Here is a 19992-nt window from a genome sequence, read left to right on the forward strand (position 1 = left end):
GGAAATACTGAACTGGAAAACACCAAATTCTATGAGGCCACACGCTTTCTGAAAAATAGCCAAAGTGGATTTTTCCCCCCAGGCACAAGTCATTCTTAAGTGGGAGTCCATGAGAAGCTCCTTACAATTCATAATGCTACTAAAACCCACAATTATATTTAGTATCATCTAAGAGGATGTTTTATCAAACTGCGCATTGCAACACATTTATAAGTCAGGAAATGAATTTAGTGGGTCTGAAGAGCATTTAAAATGGTTGTGGGGGGGATCAAAGTATATTACACATAGTTAAGAGTGTGTATTATTATCGCTTCTCGGCCTTTTGGCTAAGATAAGTGAAGAGTGTATATTATTTCACAAAACATTTATTTCAGTTAAAGATTTTATATTCGTTCACACACACACACACACACACACAATTTCTGGGTCAAGATGTAAGAAGTTATTTTTATTCTGGTCACAGTCAATACAATGGTCTATAGAGACCACCAAAAATAATAACCATGGAGTTTCCACCGTGGAAACTGTAAAACCAATTTTGTGCTTGGAATCCAAGGTGAGCTAGAGTTGTCAGTTGACCATAAATACTTGCGTTAGACTTGGTTTTCCCCCTGACCCTACACCCTTAGGCAGGGGTAGAGCAGTAAAAACAAAAAACAAACAAAAAAACCCTAGCTGCAATTGTTTACTTTGAGTGATATCATGTTATTCCCAAATGGCTAATTAAGAGGTTTGCCCTCCTATTCCATAATCATACTGTTAGCCTAAGAATGGGTGGAAAATTTTAAGTCATCTTCACAGTTTTGAGATTATAAATGGTCTAAACCAAAGCGGTCATGATTTTGTTGTTGATTTGGCTTTTGCAAAGTATGCAACCACAGATACAGACAGAAGAAGCAATCTTGTCCTAAAGTATTTTCATCTGCCTGTAAAAGGACGATCGGAAGGATCACATGGAGATCAAAGTCTCTCTTTCAACCTGTGAAGATGCTAAACAATCATCTTCTAAAAACTGATCATCTAAACGATGTGTTCAGTGTTCAGCTTCAGAGTTTCAGGAATCCCATGGTACTCAGATAATGGGTCGGTCGGCTTCCGGGGCAAGGACTGTTGTGCACGCCTCATCTCAGGAGCTTCTCGGGCAGACCAGGGGCAGCACTAGGCAGGGCATCTAACCCTGGGTCCCAGCCTCGGCACAGGCCGCAGGTCGGAAGCTATGTCATCTCCTAGCCTCCCCGAGGTGTAAAACAAGGGGGTTAAATTAAGTGAGTTAGAGAGTCCCTTCCTGAAGTAACTTGATTTACTTTGGATGCAGTTCTAAAACTTTTATCCAGATTGCTCTGCAACTCTGCCTATTGCTTTACTAACAGCTTTAATTCTTTTCATAACTATTTCCGTCAGTTTCACCAACAACCACCTCTCAAACATCCAAGGTCCCATTAAGCTCACTAGGCCCAGACACTTTTAAAAATCAAGTAAAATAGGGGTGCCTGGGTGGCTCAGTCGTTAAGCGTCTGCATTCGGCTCAGGTCACGATCCCAGGGTCCTGGGATCAAGCCCCACACTGGACTCCCTGCTCCGTGGGAAGCCTGCTTCTCCCTCTCCCACTCCTCCTGCTTGTGTTCCCTCTCTCGCTGTCTCTGTCAAATAAATAAATAAAATCTTTAAAAAAAAAAAAAATCAAGTAAAATAAAGCTAGTAAGGAACAAAATTTAAGGCATTTTTTTTTTATTTCAGCCAAGGAATGATGCATGCTACAGATTAATCTTTACTTTTCCCCACTTGGTTTTTCAAAGAATACCACCATTTCAACCCCCAATGAACATGGCACTTGTTTCTTCCCCTTCTAATTTATTCCAGATTTTCAAGTGTTTTCTTCAGTAATGATGCTTTCTCCTGCAGCTCAGGTCTGCTGTCTGCCTCCATAGTAGCTAAAGACTCAATTAGGAGCACTCTGCACTCAGATGTCAAACTTTCCCACTGTTTAGATTCTGAATGGAAAAAGAAGAAAAATAGAATCCTTATAGAACAAGCAAGCAAAAAACCTAAAACTATTCTTTCTGCTTTTCTTCCATATAGCCTATCCCCCAAATAAATGCAAAGCAACCCCCTGATAACAGTTTGGTATAGAACAGGTTCAAGAGTTGTCTCAAAACGTAATTATTGACAATAATCTGAGAGCATGTCAGGGAGTTTCATCCTCTGCCCCAGTATTGGTGGGACAAAGACAATCTAGGGATGCTGAAGCAAAGTGCGAAGGAGGAGTTATCAAGGCAAAGCACACAGTAACAAAAAAGCCATTTAACACAAAAAAAAACTCTTTATAAAATATGCTCAGTAAAAAAATCTTGAATAAATTTCATAATGGCCAAGTCAGTCTGAACAGACAACAGACAACAACAATTACTCCTTTCTTTAAAGCACCAGAAATCTATATACATACTGAAAATTTTAGAAACTCAGAAAGTATACCAGATCCTAAATCTTGTCTATGAGGTTCTGCCACTTTCTAGTGATAAGGTTTCAAGCAAATTGTTTTGCTGTTTAGCCTCATTTTCCTCATCTAGAATACATTCGTATGTATCTGGCTAACTGTGAAAATTCAGTGATGTGACTAAGTGCCTAGCTCTTTTATTTCAACAAGGAAAAGATGATGAGGTGTGTAGTGTTACTGAGTCTAAAAGGTCTGCTTCATGGAACCTTAAGGTGGGTGCTTTAATTGCTAAGCAGAGAGAAAGACAAGTAGAAATAGCAAATAAAGACTCTAGAGGAAACTGTTCCATCTTCTCCATTCTTAATCTATAGGCTTAGAATAATTAAAAAAGAAGAGAAAGAACAAAAGTGGCCTCCTTTTGAAATACCCCACTGGAGAAAATTAGAGCAGTTTTCTTTTATCATTAGAAGAAATCTGCTTCTTGATAAAAGGTTTAAAAAAAAAAAAAAAAGGAAAAGAGGAAAAAAATAAGATTAAGCAAACTGCTGTCAAATTTGATGAGTTGGGTAGGTTAAGTGTTAAAATGTTTTCCCAACCCCACTCTTCAGGGATCACTCTGTTTCTTGGCGTGTGTACTGGGAGCCCCATTCTGCCACTGGAAGTGACCCAGATTACATCAGGAGTCATGGTGGAAACGGAACTTTTTTATTTCAACGTAACTGTAGCTTCATAATACATTAAAAGTATATAAAATGAAAGAGTACCAAATTTAAACACTTAATAAAATTTAAAGGTTTTAGCTTTGTAGATCTCACTCACATGTCCGTGTACTAATTTGTATTTTAGAGTATACACTTATTAAAAACAGAAGCAGGAAAAAATTTCTAAAATATATGCCATAAAGTATCCTGGCTTTCTGGCCCTTCTCCAATCAGAAGAATCAAGAACTCACCTTCCGCCCCCTCTCCCACTCTCCCTACTTACGTTCCCTCTCTTGCTATGTCTCTCTCTGTCAAATAAATAAAATCTTAAAAAAAAAAAAAAAGAACTCACCTTCAAGTTTTTTAAGCAGTAATTCTATCACAGATAAAGCTTCTGTTCTCACAGATGAGTAGGTCTTATTTTCTAAGAAGAAAATCAGATATTCATCACATTATTTGTTTTATACGCCTTACAAACAGAACCTCCAAGATTAAGTTAGTGTTACTGGAAGAAAGATATTCAGAAATTACAAATTCAGGGAAAGATACACCTGTTCTTAAGTAAGCTTCACTTTGCTCATTATCATCAAATACTTGAAATGCGTTACATGTCCATATTCCTTACTTAAAAAAAAAAACAAAAAACTGTCATATATCCAATATACCAATCACCACAACAGATGGCAATATTTCAAGGACCCATTTTAGAAGTGAGAAATCAAAGGACACTATCTCAAACACAGAGCTGTCGTCACATGATACCTAAGAAAGGTCTTTAGGTTTGCACGACTTCCTCATTTTATCAGAGAACATTACAGAACCCAGAGGGCTAAGGGCAATCAGGGACACCTGGCTGAGACCCTGCAGAGACTAGTGTCTTAGCAGCCAGTTTTTTATTCGAAGGCAGGCTACCTCCAAGAGGTGCAACTGGAAGAGGCGTCTGGTGTCTATTCTAGACACAGCATCTTGTTCAGGGTGAAACTGTCTACGGAAAAAATTAATACACAGCCAAACCTGAGGCAAGGAAAGCACAGGGTGAGCTTATAACATCCTTTTTATGCTACGAAGTACAGAGGTGCCTAAAAGGATGACAGTGACCTGCCAATAAGACATAGGAATCAGCTTAAAGGAGCTTCCACTGGCCAAATCTGGAACAATTTGAGCAAAAAATTAATTAAGGAAAATAATTAATTATAAACTGGTGCGGGGGGGGAGAAAATCCACAAATCAGTACTGTTAACAGATAAATAAAGAGGTAGGGAGAGGTGGGATCTTGTTTACAAGAGGATGCCAACTGCCAAATGGTAGATATGGAGAAAGCACCAGAGTCGGAAAATCATCTTAGTAAAAGCTGGTTCAGGGAAAAACCACGGATGCATGGTCTAAAGAGGATGTTTTGAAAAGGAGCAGTGTATCTGCATGGTCTTGGAGTATCTTCTGACTGCTGGTTAGACACACTTTACAAGAGGAGCAGGGTGTCTGAATGGTCTTAAAGTGTGTTCCCACAGGCTGCTTATCAGACACAAGGGAGAACTTTAGTAACTATACAATAAAGAAAACTGAGTAGTACCTTGACCAGGTAATCAAAATTAACATCGCCAAGTAGGGCAGATGAACACTCTATGCCTCTTGAAGTGAGAGCACACAGCCTCACTTTCGGAGTATCCCAACTGGGAACTCATAACCTGGATCCAATCGTGAGCATACATCAAACACCAAATGAGAAACACTAGTTTCAACAAGGCCGGTGGGGCGGGAGGGGGGGCTTTTCTTCAAAATTGTCACTGTCACGTGAGGTAAAGGAAGGCTGAGGAAGTGTCCTAGACTCAAGGAAACTAAAAAGACACAACAGCTAAAATCAGTGAATAATCCTGGATTCCTTACTGGAGGGGAGGAGGAGAAAGTCTATAAAAGAACACTGTCAAATCAACTGAACCTAAAATATAAATGGAAAAAATGTGATTAAGCCCACAGCGTCAGCGTCATACGACCTACGGCTGGTAACGGTACTGAGATGGTATGGAAGATGGCGCACTGAAGAGTTCAGGAGTAAAAGGGCATGACGTCAGCAACATGCTGTCAAACGGCTCCAGAAAAAAATACGTACACGTAAGTACAAATGATGAAGTAACTGACACAAAATATTAACAGGTGACTCTGGGTAAAGGATATACAGATATTGGGCGCCTGGGTGGCTCAGTTGGTTAAGCGACTGCCTTCGGCTCAGGTCATGATCCCAGGGTCCTGGGATCGAGCCCCCCATCGGGCTCTCCCTACTCTGTGGGGAGCCTGCTTCTCCCTCTGCCTCTGCCTGCCACTCCCCCTGCTTGTGCTCTCGCTCTCTCTGTGTCAAATAAATAATCTTTTTTAAAAAAGGATATACAGCTATATGTACTATAACTGCAGCTTTTCTGTAAGTTTGAAATTATTTCCAAGTAAGGGTAAAAAAAAAAAAAAAACTATCACAAACGTTTTCCCAATCTAGGGGTTAAAATCCTAAATTACGGCTCCAGACTAATATACCACAGTGTGGGGCCAAGGTCAAGTAGATGAAGTAGCTCAGCAGCTGTTCCATAAATCTAGCTCCGAGCACAAGGGAGGGAACATCTGAAGCTTCACTCCTTGAACTTTAAAATGAGAGGACTCCTGGGGCACCTGCGTGGCTCAGTCGTTAAGCGTCTGCCTTCGGCTCAGGTCATGATCCCAGGGTCCTGGGATCGAGCCCCACATCGGGCTCCCTGCTCCGCGGGAAGCCTGCTTCTCCCTCCCCCACTCCCCCTGCTTGTGTTCCCTCTCTCGCTGTGTCTCTGCCAAATAAATAAAATCTTTTAAAAAAAAAAAAAATGAGAGGACTCCTAACCACTGTCAGTTCACCACACTCACCTAAAGAGTATGTGATTGATTTACAAGTTTCAAGGAGAATTTCAGCCAAAGCCTCAGGATCTGCATGTTCTTCTTCCAAAATCATTAATCTGTATAAATCAGAAAACAAGATACAAATTGCTAGTTATGAAGAAACATTCTAAAACCTTTCGGGCACAAATAATTTCTATCTGCATATATCACTTTCTGATATCACTGCAGCTTTTCAGTTTTAAAATAAAAGAATTCCCTCTTAATCTCAGGAAACAAACTGAGGGTTGCTGGAGTGGAGGGGGGTGGGAGGGATGGGGTGGCTGGGTGATGGACATTGGGAAGGGTATGTACTATGGTGAGCGCTGTGAATTGTGTAAGACTGATGAATCACAGAACTGTACCCCTGAAACAAATAATACATTATATGTTAAAAAAATTAATTAAATAAAATAATTCCACTGATTCGCTATAAAATGCTACTGGGGCAGGAGAGACAAACAAATGAGTGAACTAGAAGTAAAATTACCCCTGAAAAAAGGCGTTCATGGACTGTAGGACTCCTAGCTGCACTTTCCACGTGCTCAGTTTTAGCCGTTCACATAGCAACTTGCACAGCTCCCAACGGTAACAACCTGGGGAGAGCAGGGCAGAGAATGGGCAGGGCCAAGAGACAGAGCAAGTGGGGGACATAGACAGGGACAGAGAGAAATTGGAGCAGAGAAGGACAGAGGGACAGGGAAAGGAGAGCAGGAGAGAGGAAAAAAATAGCAAATGCCTTTAATTAAAGCCATGAAATCTCAAAAAAATTTCAGCCTGACTTTGTGCCCAATTCCCAAATTTCCTGGCCAGGAACACCCCCCACCCTACCCCTGTTCAAAAATGTTGGCTCTCCAAGGAACGAACACAGAATCTTAACCACACTACCTTTCCCTGTAAGATACCCCGAGTGACAGCCAGAGAAAGCAGAACTCGGGAGGCAGGGAACTCGACTTGGGACACGTCCAAGCTTCTGCGCCTGGTTGGCTTATCAAGAGACAACAATGCCTATTCCAAACATGTTATGCCAACTGCACTTGTTATAATTACATAATTACTATTATGCTAACTGATGAAAAGGAGTATAAAGCTCAACAAAGTAGTTATTTCTTAAATGCTGTAAAATTTAGTATGGTTCACAAATGATGAATGGTGGTAAAAATCTAGAAGAATTCTGTTGCACTTGATTTGTTTCGTAAAAAACTGTAAGTTCCTTTTCCACTATAAAGAACCAGAAACCGGAAACTGTAGATGTGCGTAAGAAGCCAGCGTGGAACAGTTCAGTTCTCACAGGCCTTGGCCCTCCCTTCAATAACTAGCAAATGAATGTACATTCCTATGCCTTCTATGAAAATAAACTGCTTTGTTTTGAGATGTATGTCATCTTTTTTTATAGAATTCGCTACTCTAACTTTTCTACCTATCAAGCAAAAATTAGGAGTCCTAATGGTGTCAATAAAGTGAACTTCTGCTGCGGTAGTCAACGTAATACCAAGAAATAAGGCCACTTAACAAAGCTCCATCTTTTGGAAAATCCTTCCAGTACGTAGCAAATAGGCCGTAAAAAGCTCACACAAAGATGGCAAGGCTCAAAGACAACCTTAAGTCTGAGTTTAGACATGTCCAGTCCTGAATAATCAGTAATGGTCTGTGTAACATTTGAGAACACGGAGATGTTCAGCAGGGTGCGCTGCAGGAAGCAACACCAGGCCAACTTAGGAGCAGATTCATCCCCGACTAAGGCCCTATGAATGAACTACAACTAAATCAACAACAAAGGTTTAGTGGTTATTTACTTAATCCTTTGGAAATACATGTTCAATTTAAAAATCTCTCAAAAAGTTGCAAGTTTCTCAGTGAAATACAGATTTCACCTCTTTACTGAAGATTTGGTAACAAGGCCCTTAATTTCGAGATGGAAAGAACCCACTAGTGAAAATTCTACAGATTCCTCAGAACAGAGCATTTAGGTAAAGAGTACCAGAATTCTTTTTATGGCCAAACTATCTACATAAAATGTATCATGATTGTTACGGGTTGAACTGTGTCCCCCAAATTCGTATGTTGAAGTCCTAACGCCAACTACCTCAGAAGGTGACCGTACTGAAAGACAGGGACAGGGTCTGTAAAGAGCTCATTAGGGTGGGCCTCAATCCAATCTGACTGGTGTCCTTGTAATAAGAAGGGATTAGGACTCAGACACAGACGGCCATTTACAAGCCAAGGGGAGAGGGTTCAGAAGCAGCCAACACTGCCAAAAACCCTTGACCCCAGACGCCCAGCCTCCAGAACCGTGAGAAAATCATTTCCGTCATTGGAGCCACCCAGCCCGCGGTGCTTTGCTCCTGCAGCAGCCCTCGCCAACCCGGTAAGAGTAGTAACGAGATCATCTGCTCACGTAGGAATACTATTTACACCGGATCCTCACTACACAACAAACGGTAACTGTGATCTGGCACACAGAACATCCTTGCTCTCATTCAGTAACCTCTGGTGACAGCACTTCTTCCAATGCAGGCCGTGTGCTTACGTTGGGTCTCCACATTTCGGGGCCAGGCTTTGCCCAGGCTCTCGAAGGCTCCCAGCAGAGACTCCAGCTGCAGCTCCTTTTCCTTCTCGTTCTCATCTTCATTCTTGGTTGTTCGAACGCCAGTGTTTTCAGGGGAGTTCTAGGATACATCAAAGCAAAGGAAAGCAAAACTTATTTTCCGTCAAAGTTACAGGTGTACTGCAAAACAGTCAGGGTACCAGAGTAGATGTTAACCAAGAACTAAATACTAAATTCTCTACCACGGGCCTTCCTATTTGTAAAAAAAAAAAAAAAAAATTGTTACAGAAATACTACACCTCTCTAATAAATTTGGAAAATCCTTTAAAGGACTCTGTTAGGAAAGGTGAAAAAAATACTGTGTATGTAGGATTTTAAACATAACATAAAAAGACTTGCATTAGAATCATGGGATTAAAGATGCAAGAACTTGGTAATAATCCTCTAAATCCAAACTCTCTCTTAATAAAGAAAGGGAAACATGCTGAGAAGTGACTCATCCAGCTAGCTGGTGATATAATCAATTGAAAACACAAGTCTCCCAAATCCATGTACTATCATTATGTAACAGAAATTATTTAAACAGCCTTACTGTTGAAAGAAAACCGCAGATTGGCAGCAACACAAGAAATAAAAATGCTATTTAAAATATTTCGTGTTTCACAAAAAAAAAGATAATAAACCGTAACTTTTTTTCTCTGAACCAGTGCCCAAGCTTTACAAATGAGTACTTCATTTTCCAAATGAACCCAAAGTCTTTTTGACCAAAGTCCCTCAATACACGGCAGAGACAATGAGCAGTGGCCCACTGAGCTCCGTGTACTCACTGCAGGATGCCTGGGCTGGCCTCTGCACACCCTTAAAGGGCAAAGCGTATCACCACTACGTCAGAGACCGTCCATTCACTCCGACACTCACTCTTGGAAGTCACTGTCCCCATAACCCTGAGTTTCCCCGTGTGCAGGTTGAAACCCCTGCAACAAACTCATCTTTCTGCTTTGCTTAAGAAGAACCAGCCATCCTCCCATCGTCCCACGGAGGGCAGACGGAGGGCAGACACCTGGAGGACTGCCTTCCTCGGCCTCCTGTGCAGAACGGTGGCTAGCTGGTGAAGGACTGGCCGATGAAAGAGAAGCACCAGGGCCATGCAGCAATGTCCGAGAACTCTCCCTGAGGGAGAAGAGATGTGCCGACTCCGACCCTGCGTCCTCCCTCCATCTCCTCTGCCACTACCCACCCGGAAAGCAGTGACACCACGCACCACGATGACAATGGCCACACTCCAGGGAAGGCGGAGCTGGGAAGAGCCTCAACTATTACGTGACAGACAGAACTCTATCTTGTTTGAGGCCATGAGACTTTGGGATTTCCTATTTGCAGCTACACTAATCCAAATAAAATAAGTAAAGAGGATGCCAGGAAAATCTTCCTTCCTTTTCTTTCTTTCTAAATTTTAGTTTTTAAGTCTAAACGAGACCTGAGAGAATAGAGGTGATCACTACCTTCTTGATGAGAGGTATGACAATGTCAGAAAACTCCTGGAATCTGTCTTCTTTGGTGGCCTTCAAGACATCCGCCGCACAGCTGATTGCTACGATCTTGTATTTAAGATTCTCTTTGCAACACTCCTTCAGAACAGCCCGGAGAATCTCCTTTGTGCTGGGCTGATTGGGCACAGGCTTTTCCAGCTCTGCACTATGGGAGCCACACAAACGCATCGGGACAGTTAACAAGGACTTCAGCTTTGGGGTTCAGCTTAAGAAATGGCATCTTCACTGAAAGAACATTTACCTGCAAGCTGTCACCACACAGGCAATGGCTTTCAACAGCTCCTCCTAAAGGGTTGAAAGATGAGGGAACACTGTTAAGCACACAGGTGTCATTTCCATCCCACGTACTATGACTCCAGTACCTCAGGAATACTTAATAACTATGAGGACAAAAATTAACCAGAGTCATCTTATCTTTAATGCACTTTACTATTTAACAAGCACATCTACAGACTTGTACTCCAAACCACAAGAGCAGGACAACTGTCTTCATCTCCATTTCATAAAGCCTAGAGACCTGACTTGCCCAAGGTCAACAGGTGGACGTGCCAATCACGGAAGGCTGATTCCCAGTCCACGCCTCTCCTCCAGTACAGCGCTGGCCACTACTGACTGGGACAACATCAGGGACATTGTGATATGCTGCCACAATCTCATCTCCCCCACGGAGGGTTCACTGTAAGTATCCCACTAGCACCCTTGTGTGTAACGTGACTAATTCGCAGGCCTCAGAGATGGGCATCCTCAGCTCCAGGTTTAGACACAGCTTGCCTTGCTACTCAATTTCACATGTGCCCAATCCTGATCCGTTCATGAGGTCAACAGGGACAAAATGGCAACCAAGTGATTTAAGACCTCCCTTGGAAAGCTGAACATGATAAATAAAAATCAACCCCCAGCATTACTGTGCAGTATTCAAAAACACGTGGGTTACACTTTGATGAAATAGCATATTTAATCAGACAAGGTTTACCCAAAGCTTCCCATTGGCTAGGAAATCTGGTTCACAAAAACAATCCATCTGACATCCCACAAAACCAGATTCTAATTTTTATAGAAAATGAAAGATGAAGTCATAATCCTTTAAGGATACCTTAAATTTAACTGGGCATGAATGGTTCCTTTACCTTTCCTGCCCATGTTCTTCCAGCTAGGCCTTGCAGTAATGCGGTCAGGATCATTCCCAGATATGGAGGTACTAAGGAGCTGGTTTGTTTTGCAATTGATGCCATGGCAATTGCACCCTGGGCTTTCATTTTCCAAGACTGAGACTGCAAAGCCTTCTGGGTAATGGTAATCAACTCCTGCAGGTATAACCGAATGCCACCAAAGGAACCTAGGTTATGAAAAGCAAAATCAAAGCAACTTTTAAGTGACAAAAAGAATTAACTGGGTTTTTTTTAATCTGAAAAAAAAGTCAGTGACCATCAGTCTAAAGCAATAATTCTCAACGGTTAGATCACACCACTCTCGGAAAGAGAAAGAGAATAGTGTTGTGATATATCTTTACAACAGTAGGACTTTATGAACTTGAATATGCCCACAGGAGGGTGTCATGCAAATGGTCGTCATCCATTTACACATGTGCAGGTGAAGAACAGAAGAAGCCTCACTCTAAAATAATACTCTAAGCCAACATCAAATCACCACTCACTCCCAACTCAAATCAGTAAAGCTCTACTTAGCTGGGGCAGAGGTTCTATTCTCTCACATAGGCAGCAATGAGGGAGGAGAGAGAAGAGCTGAGCATCAACCTTGAGAAGGCAGCAATTTGGACAGGCTTAAAACCAGACGGGACACATACCGTTAAGGTCCTGGGAAAGTAACTATAGGAGTCTATAAATGAAAAAGAGGAGTAAGAACTCCAGCTGTGGTTCTTAAGAAACGGGATGAATTCACAGGTACTGATTACTAACCAGGTACGTTTTCCTGCCACACTTCAGTCCACAAGTCACACTCTTCTTTCTCTGATTTCTCCTCCTCGGCGATCTCATGCATGCCCAGAAATGCCAAAGGCAGCACTTCTTTGGCATGGTTCTTCAGCACGTCGGGGCTGTACCGTCCAATAGCATGGATGGTCAAAGCACAAGAGGTCTTATAGATGGGTTCTGAAGAGGAGCAGAAATAGAGTCATCTTTATGATACTTACTGTGGTTAGGGTAACTAACTGACGTAAACAGACTATTGCTCAGCTCGCACCACAGCAAAACAAATCAGTAACATCAATCCAGTGTTCCTAGCAAAGCACATAATATCACAGACGGCAAGACCCGATTTGTATTGTCTTACTAGACTGTTAACATCTAAATTAAAAATAACAGAGGGGCGCCTGGGTGGCTCAGTCAGTTAACGGTCTGACTCTTGCTTTCGGCTCAGGTCATGATCTCAGGGTGGAGAGAGGGAGCCCACCCCTCATCTGGCTCCCAGCTCAGCAGGGAGCCCGCTTCTCCCCCCTTCCTCTGTCCCCCGACTCACGAGTGCACTCTCTCTCTAAAATAAATAAATATTTAGTAAATAAAATAAAATAAAAATACTAGAGAGAAGGAAATAAAGGTACCTTCTTTCTCCATGTACCAGCCATTAAGCTTCTGCAGGAGTTTCTCAGTGCTGCTATCCCTCGAGGTCTGAAAAAGAAAACAATCGCTATTTATTTCTTTATAATTATCAAAGTATAAATACTTAATTAAATAAGAAATTCAACTCACCCGAACTAAATGGCCCATGGCAAATGCACAAGATTTCTGAATTACACTGTTCCGATCTGTCAGGCCACTAAGCAAAGCACTCATAAGTTTACCTATCAAAAATAATGAAGAAAAATCTGATCCTTGGTTGACCAAATGTTCAACCAAAACAAACTTAACCCTGTTTAGAACCCTTGTATGTTACATGTGTACTATGCACTTGCTTCCTTTCGCCCAATACAAAATTAAACAATCTGTGTCTAGAATATCGTGGGGAAAGTTGCAAAAATGAGAGCTAGGTACATAAAGTTCATTAGCCCCATCGAGGAGTCAATCCAAGAAGAGAAAAATGCTGATGTAAAATTAGGTATAAATGGTAAACAAATCCTACAAAATGGCAGATACTCTTACCTCTTTATAGCCAGTAAGAATTAATCTAATACTTATAAAACAGTGAACACGTGCTAAACTTGTTAAACTTGGTCATCACTGCACCTCTTGCAAACAAAGAAACAAAGGCAGAAGGGGGAGTTTACAGGGAGAAAAACCATACAGAAGATCACAAGCCTGTCTGAATGACACTTAATTTTTTTAAAAACCCTGTCACACAGACATGGCCATACCGAAGGATCACCACACGCAGCTCTGACAAACTCACCTGAGTGAGGTGTCAGGTCCTGGGGACACTGAGTCGTTAACGACACGATGACACTAGCACAGCCTCCCTACAGGGTTACAAAGGCAAAGGTCTAAATTTGATGGTCACAGTGTTCTGTCTCTCAAACCCACCGTGTCTCAGGTGTCGGTGATTTAAAGATGAGAAATACACGAAGCCTAACAGGATTGCTATCTGGCAAGAGGAAGGTCCTTATTTTAAGTATGCAATGCAAAGATTTTTTCTCAAGGCTTCCAGCAGGAAGACGTGTGCTCTCACACACACTACAAGGAAGAAAGAAAACTAATACAATCTTTTGGGAGGGTCACATAGGTCAACCTGGACATCCTTGTTCTAACAGTTCCAGTTCTAAAAATTTAACCAAAGGAAATAGCTTCAGATATGTCCAAAGACATTCATCACAGTGCTCTGTTCAATATCAAAACAGCTGAAGACAAATTCAATGCTCCTTGTGGACTAATATAAATGATGCTACAGCCACATGAGAGAGTACCCCATGGCCATTAAAGAGGACGCTGTCACAGACACGTGCACAGAAAAGACTGTGGAATATTAATAGCGATTACCTCTGGGTGCTAAACTTCATGCACAGTCTTTAACTTTCTCCTGATCTACAAATGCTAAAATGTTAAAATGCAAGCAAGTGTTAATTTTGTCAAGAGAAAAACTGAGTTGGCTTTTAAAGTGTGGGGACAGGGTCTGATCCTTGAAAGACCTTGGAGAGGAAGACATTTTTCTTGCCAAATACCTGCTAGCCCCCGTGAAAATGCTAATCACCACCTAAAACCACCATCCGTGCCTTGATACCTACACGAGCATTTCCATTAATGACTGATCATAGCAGGGACCCAGAGGGCACATACACGGCAACCAGGGGACAGAAATGATCCCACTAAAAAAGTCAGACACTATTTATTGAATAAGTCACATGTTTTCTATTCTGAGTGAGCTACATATTTTAAGTTATTAGTACAACCAGAGAAACAAAATGGTTAATGTAAAATATTATTAAGTTGTACAGAGAAATATGAATTTCAAACATGACAGCTGTTATATTTTTGTGGCCCCAACTAATGAAGATGCAAATTCCTCTTGTGAAAAATACACATACTTACCTTAGTTCCAAGACCCACACCACTTCTGATCAATTCACATAATCTAGGAACGAGCTCACCAAGCACCGACACATCAAGATATTGCAGGCACTTTGGGAAAAGAATAAAGTTAACCTTAGAAAATGATGAAGCCAATACCACGTCATCAATTAAAAGCTGCTGTGTCAAATATGTACCCACTGGATTTGACATCAAGTTGAAAAACTGCCGGGTTCATTTTGCACTGATTTCAATATAAAAACCACCACTGTACTACAAACAGAAAAAACATTCATCAGTCGTTCAACATTAAAACAAAAATTGGGGTACCTGGGTGGCTCAGTCGGTTAAGTGTCCAACTCCTGATTTCGACTCCGGTCATGATCTCAGGATCATGAGACTGAGCTCTGAGATCCAGCTCCACGCTCAGCATGGAGTCTGCTTGTCCCTCTTCCTTCCCTTCTGCCCCTCCCCCTGCTCACATGCTCTATCAAATAAAATAAAAATCTTTTTAAAAAATCATGAAAAACACTGACTTACTAAAGGAGAAAATAAATTAGGATTCCGCAAGAAAGGATTTCTCTGGGCCTACTCTTCCTCCTTACCAATCCACGTTGTGTAAAACATGTTTAGTTAAAACTGACTTTCAGCGAGCCTGCCCTACCAAACCAACTTCTTAGCCAAATTTGCTACACTATGTTTTTAAAAACGCAATGACATATTTTCTATTATTAATGAGCATATCCAAAAGGTGTTTGCTAACCATTCCTATTTATTTAAGATTCCTTTTCCCCTCAATAACCCAACTAAGACATAACACCCTTAGACCAAATTTTGGTGATAGTCCCCCAGTAAGCACTAAAAAATATCTTCTTCTCTTGTCCAGCCTTGTGATCTGCTTAACAAAACAATTTCCAATAGCTCACGAGTTGTCAATTAACCACTCCAGGGTATGCGCAGCAGAGCTGGCTCTCGACTTTAGTGACCCCTAGTCCCGGACTCCAGGATCTTTAGAATTTAGAACCTCAGTGCCAAGCAGATCTTTTCTGCAAATCTCTTCTTACAACTAAAACATTTCAACATTGCTCAGTTCTCCTTCCCTATCTTTTATGCTACCTACCTTCACTGAACACCTCCAGCTTACACCTTCCTAGGTCCTCCCAAAGACCATGCCCAGGCACACAAATATCTGAACCTTTCTAAACAGACAGGCCAAAAGAGATAGAGATTTATAGAGGAATCTTTTAATATATTGTTCTTCTATGTAACACAAATCTGGACTAACAGATTCTAGTATTTGGAAAATGTTTTATTCCATTTAATAATCTGGAAGAAGAAAAAAAGACCTATACTAAGAAAAAACTAGAGTCAATAGCTGTTTGACTCATCCCTTAAACCTCTACTTCATTTAATGGGCTGTGAAGACTGAAAAATTACACTCTAAGGTAAGCAAAAAACAAACTTTCTTATTACATTAGGCACTGACCATGTTGATTGTTTCCATCATGGGAGAGGATTTGGCAGCACTGAGTCGAGCACTATCCATCGCAGCCTGAGGACACAAATTCAAGTCACTCAGCATATTCGATCAATTAAGAAGAACCCACATACACTCCCATAAAAGGGCTTTACTTCCAGAGGAAATTTTTTAAAAATAATACACAGGTAAAGCAAACTCAAATGTTAAGTCCAACTCTAATTTCTTTTGAGCTACATTCAACAATTACCAATGAGGCAGCCTCTCACTGCAGGTGAGAAATTCAGACAATAGTTAGAAATTAACTGCAGTTAGAAATTAACATAGCGTGGCTCTGAGCAAGCCATCAGCCTGCCTGAGCCTCAGGTTCTCCAACCACTAAATACAGGAATAGGCTAAATAAATTTCTACCTAAGGTTTTAAAAAATTGTATCTAAGCAATAAAAAATGTCGTACTTTTTTTTTGCTTTAACTTTGTAAAGGTATTTCAGTCTAACAACTACCCTGCAGGAGAGGTTAACTAGCCACACGTAGTCAATGAGGAAAGAAAGGAACACGTATAGAAGTGACAGGCCTAAGGCTGCAAAGTTTGGGCTAGACATTGTTTCCTACTTCTCAGCACTAGTAAACACACTGTGGGAACCTAGGCAGGGCGAGTCCACTGCTGAAAAGGAAAGAATGATGAATGGAGAAGAAACAGCAACATGAGAGGCAAAGGGAAAGAGGGTCAATTATTAGAATAGTTTAGCCAAGGTAAAAACCAAATAGCAAACTGAGAGCGAGTACCAGCAGTCTACATGACAGAGGTGTGACAGTCCTAATAAACAGAGACCAACGTAAAAACCTCAACAAGCACAAAACCAGGCACGGAACAGAAACACACAATTCACAGAATGTAAGTGACTAACATAATACGATCAGACAATGGACAGCCCTAGTAACAGAAGGCGTAAATCAGAATGAGATTCTTGCTTATCAGACTGATGTTATTCAATGTTGGCAAAGGTGTGGAGGAAACAGAACGGGCACAACCTTTGAGGCTGCATAATCTCTCTGACCAAAATGTGAAATCACCTCACTGTAGAATACTACGCATGCATTAAAAAGAATGGAATAGCTCTATATACAGATATGATATAGTGTCCATAACAAAAAGCAGGTTGTAGAACAACATTCACAGTCTATTTTTAAATCAGTGTGTTTGTTTGGGTTTGTAGCCTGTGACTTCAAGGGAATTTCAAAACAGACCCAGGAGGCTACTGACCATGGGGACCCGGTAGGGCAGAGGGGACTCCTAGGGGATTACTTCCTCCCCCTTCTGCATTATTTTTTCACAGTAAATGTTTCATCTACAATTTTTTTTTAAAAAACTTTGATCAGTCAAGGCAACTACAGTATCTCTGAAAAGCAGAATAATTTTGGACAATGCCAAAGTCTAGATACAAATTCTCTTTACTTATAGGGCAGGAGTGGTCCATAGAAGGACTCTGAAGGTGGAGAACCAACCCCTAAAAAAATAAACAAACATGTACAAAAAACTGTGTTAAATAAATGGAAATGCATTTTTTGAATGGAAGTGTTAGTTTTCATCCAATTCACAAAACACTATGTGAGCCCTCGTTGTGCTCCCTCCGACCCCCCAAAACACACACTGCATGAAGTCACAGGTGTGGAGTTATTTCAAGAGTGGTGAAAGTATCATTCGAGTAATGGAGTGTGTCTAAGGACACTGGAAAGACTGTTCCGATGGAACTCAGTACCTTAGCAAGGCTTTTCTTCCTTGAGACTCACCAATATGTCTGTGCTGTCAACTCACCTTTTCTTGGTCTGTAGCCCGGAGGCTCAAATAATTGAGAACCTGGGGTTCCAGGACACTTAAGGATTCCAACAGAGCTGGGATGAGTTTTGGTGCATGTGGTTTCAACATGGCTCCCGCACTTTTGCTAATCTTCACAAGGGTGTTAATGCTACAGACACAGAATACAACTCCTAAGTCCTTTTGACAAAAGCCAGAAGCTCTACAAATCTAATCATGAGGACGTTCTGTGGTTTATTGTATTCAGGAACACATTCACACGGTTACAGTGTCTGGTCTTAGCACTATTTTTTTCCTTTTTATTATAGAAATTTTCGAGCATATGTGAAAGAAGAGAGGATCATAAATGAAATTCTACATATTCTCTACCCAGGTTCAGCCATTTGCAACTTCTCACCAATTTTGTTTCATTTATACCTCCTCCAGACACACAAGCACACATCCCCCCCCCCAATATCATCTTGAAGTATCCTCGAACTAAACTTCAGTATGTGTCACTAAGAGGCAAGAATTCTTTACTATAATCAAAATAACATTTTCAAACCTAGAAAATATTAATACTTTTTTTCATATAATTTGATATCCAAATTTCCCTGTTTCACAAATGTCTTTAAGAGTTGGTTCGTTTGGGTGGCGCCTGGGTGGCTCAGTCGTTAAGCGTCTGCCTTCGGCTCAGGTCATGATCCCGGAGTCCTGGGATCGAGCCCCGCATCGGGCTCCCTGCTCTGCGGGAAGCCTGCTTCTCCCTCTCCCACTCCCCCTGCTTGTGTTCTCTCTCTCGCTGTGTATCTCTCTCTGTCAAATAAATAAACAAAAATCTTAAAAAAAAAAAAAAAAAAAAAAGAGTTGGTTCGTTTGGAGGGCACCTGGATGGCTCAGTCAGTGAAGTGTCCGTCCAACTCTTGATTGTGGCTCAGGTCATGATCTCAGGGCTGTGAGATCGAGCCCTGCGTGGGGCTCCATGCTGGGCTTGGAGCCTGCTTAAGACACTCTCTCTCTCTCCCTCTCCCCTTCCCACCCCTCCACCTCTCTCACTCAAAAAAAAAAAAAAAAGTAAGTTGGTTTGTTGGAATCGGATCCAGAGTCCACCCACACATTGCAATTTACTGCATTTCTTAAATCCTTTTTAATCATCCCTCCTTTTTCTCCTTATAATTTATTTGTCCTCACTAACTCTCTTCCAATGGTGTCATTCAACATGTTCCTCTCTGTCCCCTGTACAGATCTTCAGGCTAAATCAGGTTCAGGTTCAATTTTTTTTTTTACCATGAATCTTTTGTAGGTGGTGGTGTACATGTCCTATTCCATCACATTAGGATGCATGTAATGTCTGCTTATCTTTTTTTGTGATATTAAGTGGTCAGTGAATTCAAGTTTGGTTCTCCTGACCATCCATTTAAAGCTTCCAACAACCTTTGACCAGTGGATTTAGGAGCCACTAATGATCATTACCCTAGATTATTTTAATGAGGTCAGCAAAACAGTAATATCCTACTTTTATCATTCCTTTGCCTTTGTTATGTGAATTCTTTAAAAACAAAACAAAACAACAACAACAAAAAAACACCTTCAGGGAGCCTGGGTGGCTCAGTCAGTTGAGCTACTAGCTCTTGATTTTGGCTCAAGTCATGATCTCAGGGTCCTGGGATCCAGCCCTGTGTTGGACTCCGCACTCAGCAAGGAGTCTGCTTCAGGATTCTCTCTCTCCCTCTGCCCCTCTCCCTGCTCACGCGCATGCACTCTCTCTCTAAAATAAGGTAATTAATTAAAAAAAAAAACTTCCCTCATCCATTATTTTATTAGTAATAGTAAGAAATAGTTACTCTTAGTATGAAATACTGCTGGTACTATTAATGTGATCTAATTTTAAGAGTGAAATAAAATGACAGCTAAAATTCCTAAATAAGACTCTAGTTTAAAAAAAAAAAAACAAGAAACTAGAATCCTTCACTGCTGAATTTTACAAAATGGCCATATATGTCTAAACATGTGAGTGTATTTTTTTAGTACTTCATTGTTGCAGGTGGTACAGTTTATTTTAAACCTAGTTATCTGTGAAATATTACTAAATGGTCTCACCAATAGCAACCTCCCAAGGACCAGGGGCATAACAGAAAGAT

The 19992-nt window shown here is 41.1% G+C and overlaps 1 protein-coding gene across 4 annotated transcripts in view; it reads right to left on the reverse strand.

Annotated features, from left to right (window-relative positions):
- Positions 1 to 1711: 1711 nt before the first annotated feature.
- ECPAS (Ecm29 proteasome adaptor and scaffold) overlaps positions 1712 to 19992 on the reverse strand; it is a 99692-nt gene continuing 81411 nt past the window's right edge. For all 4 annotated transcript variants that reach the window (XM_032419113.1, XM_032419111.1, XM_032419112.1 and 1 more), the window contains 15 exons: positions 17873 to 18023; positions 16066 to 16131; positions 14601 to 14690; positions 13468 to 13534; positions 12831 to 12922; positions 12683 to 12749; positions 12042 to 12233; positions 11253 to 11461; positions 10367 to 10410; positions 10078 to 10270; positions 8558 to 8696; positions 6518 to 6623; positions 6019 to 6107; positions 3488 to 3559; positions 1712 to 1991 (listed from right to left, as the gene is read on the reverse strand). In XM_032419113.1, the coding sequence (XP_032275004.1) occupies positions 1852 to 1991; positions 3488 to 3559; positions 6019 to 6107; positions 6518 to 6623; positions 8558 to 8696; positions 10078 to 10270; positions 10367 to 10410; positions 11253 to 11461; positions 12042 to 12233; positions 12683 to 12749; positions 12831 to 12922; positions 13468 to 13534; positions 14601 to 14690; positions 16066 to 16131; positions 17873 to 18023 (1717 nt within the window). In that variant the 3' untranslated portion in view covers positions 1712 to 1851. The remainder of the gene's footprint in view (positions 1992 to 3487; positions 3560 to 6018; positions 6108 to 6517; positions 6624 to 8557; positions 8697 to 10077; positions 10271 to 10366; positions 10411 to 11252; positions 11462 to 12041; positions 12234 to 12682; positions 12750 to 12830; positions 12923 to 13467; positions 13535 to 14600; positions 14691 to 16065; positions 16132 to 17872; positions 18024 to 19992) is intronic.

This window comes from Phoca vitulina, unplaced genomic scaffold (genome assembly GCF_004348235.1).
Source record: "Phoca vitulina isolate PV1807 unplaced genomic scaffold, GSC_HSeal_1.0 scaffold21, whole genome shotgun sequence".
NCBI lineage: Eukaryota > Metazoa > Chordata > Mammalia > Carnivora > Phocidae > Phoca > Phoca vitulina.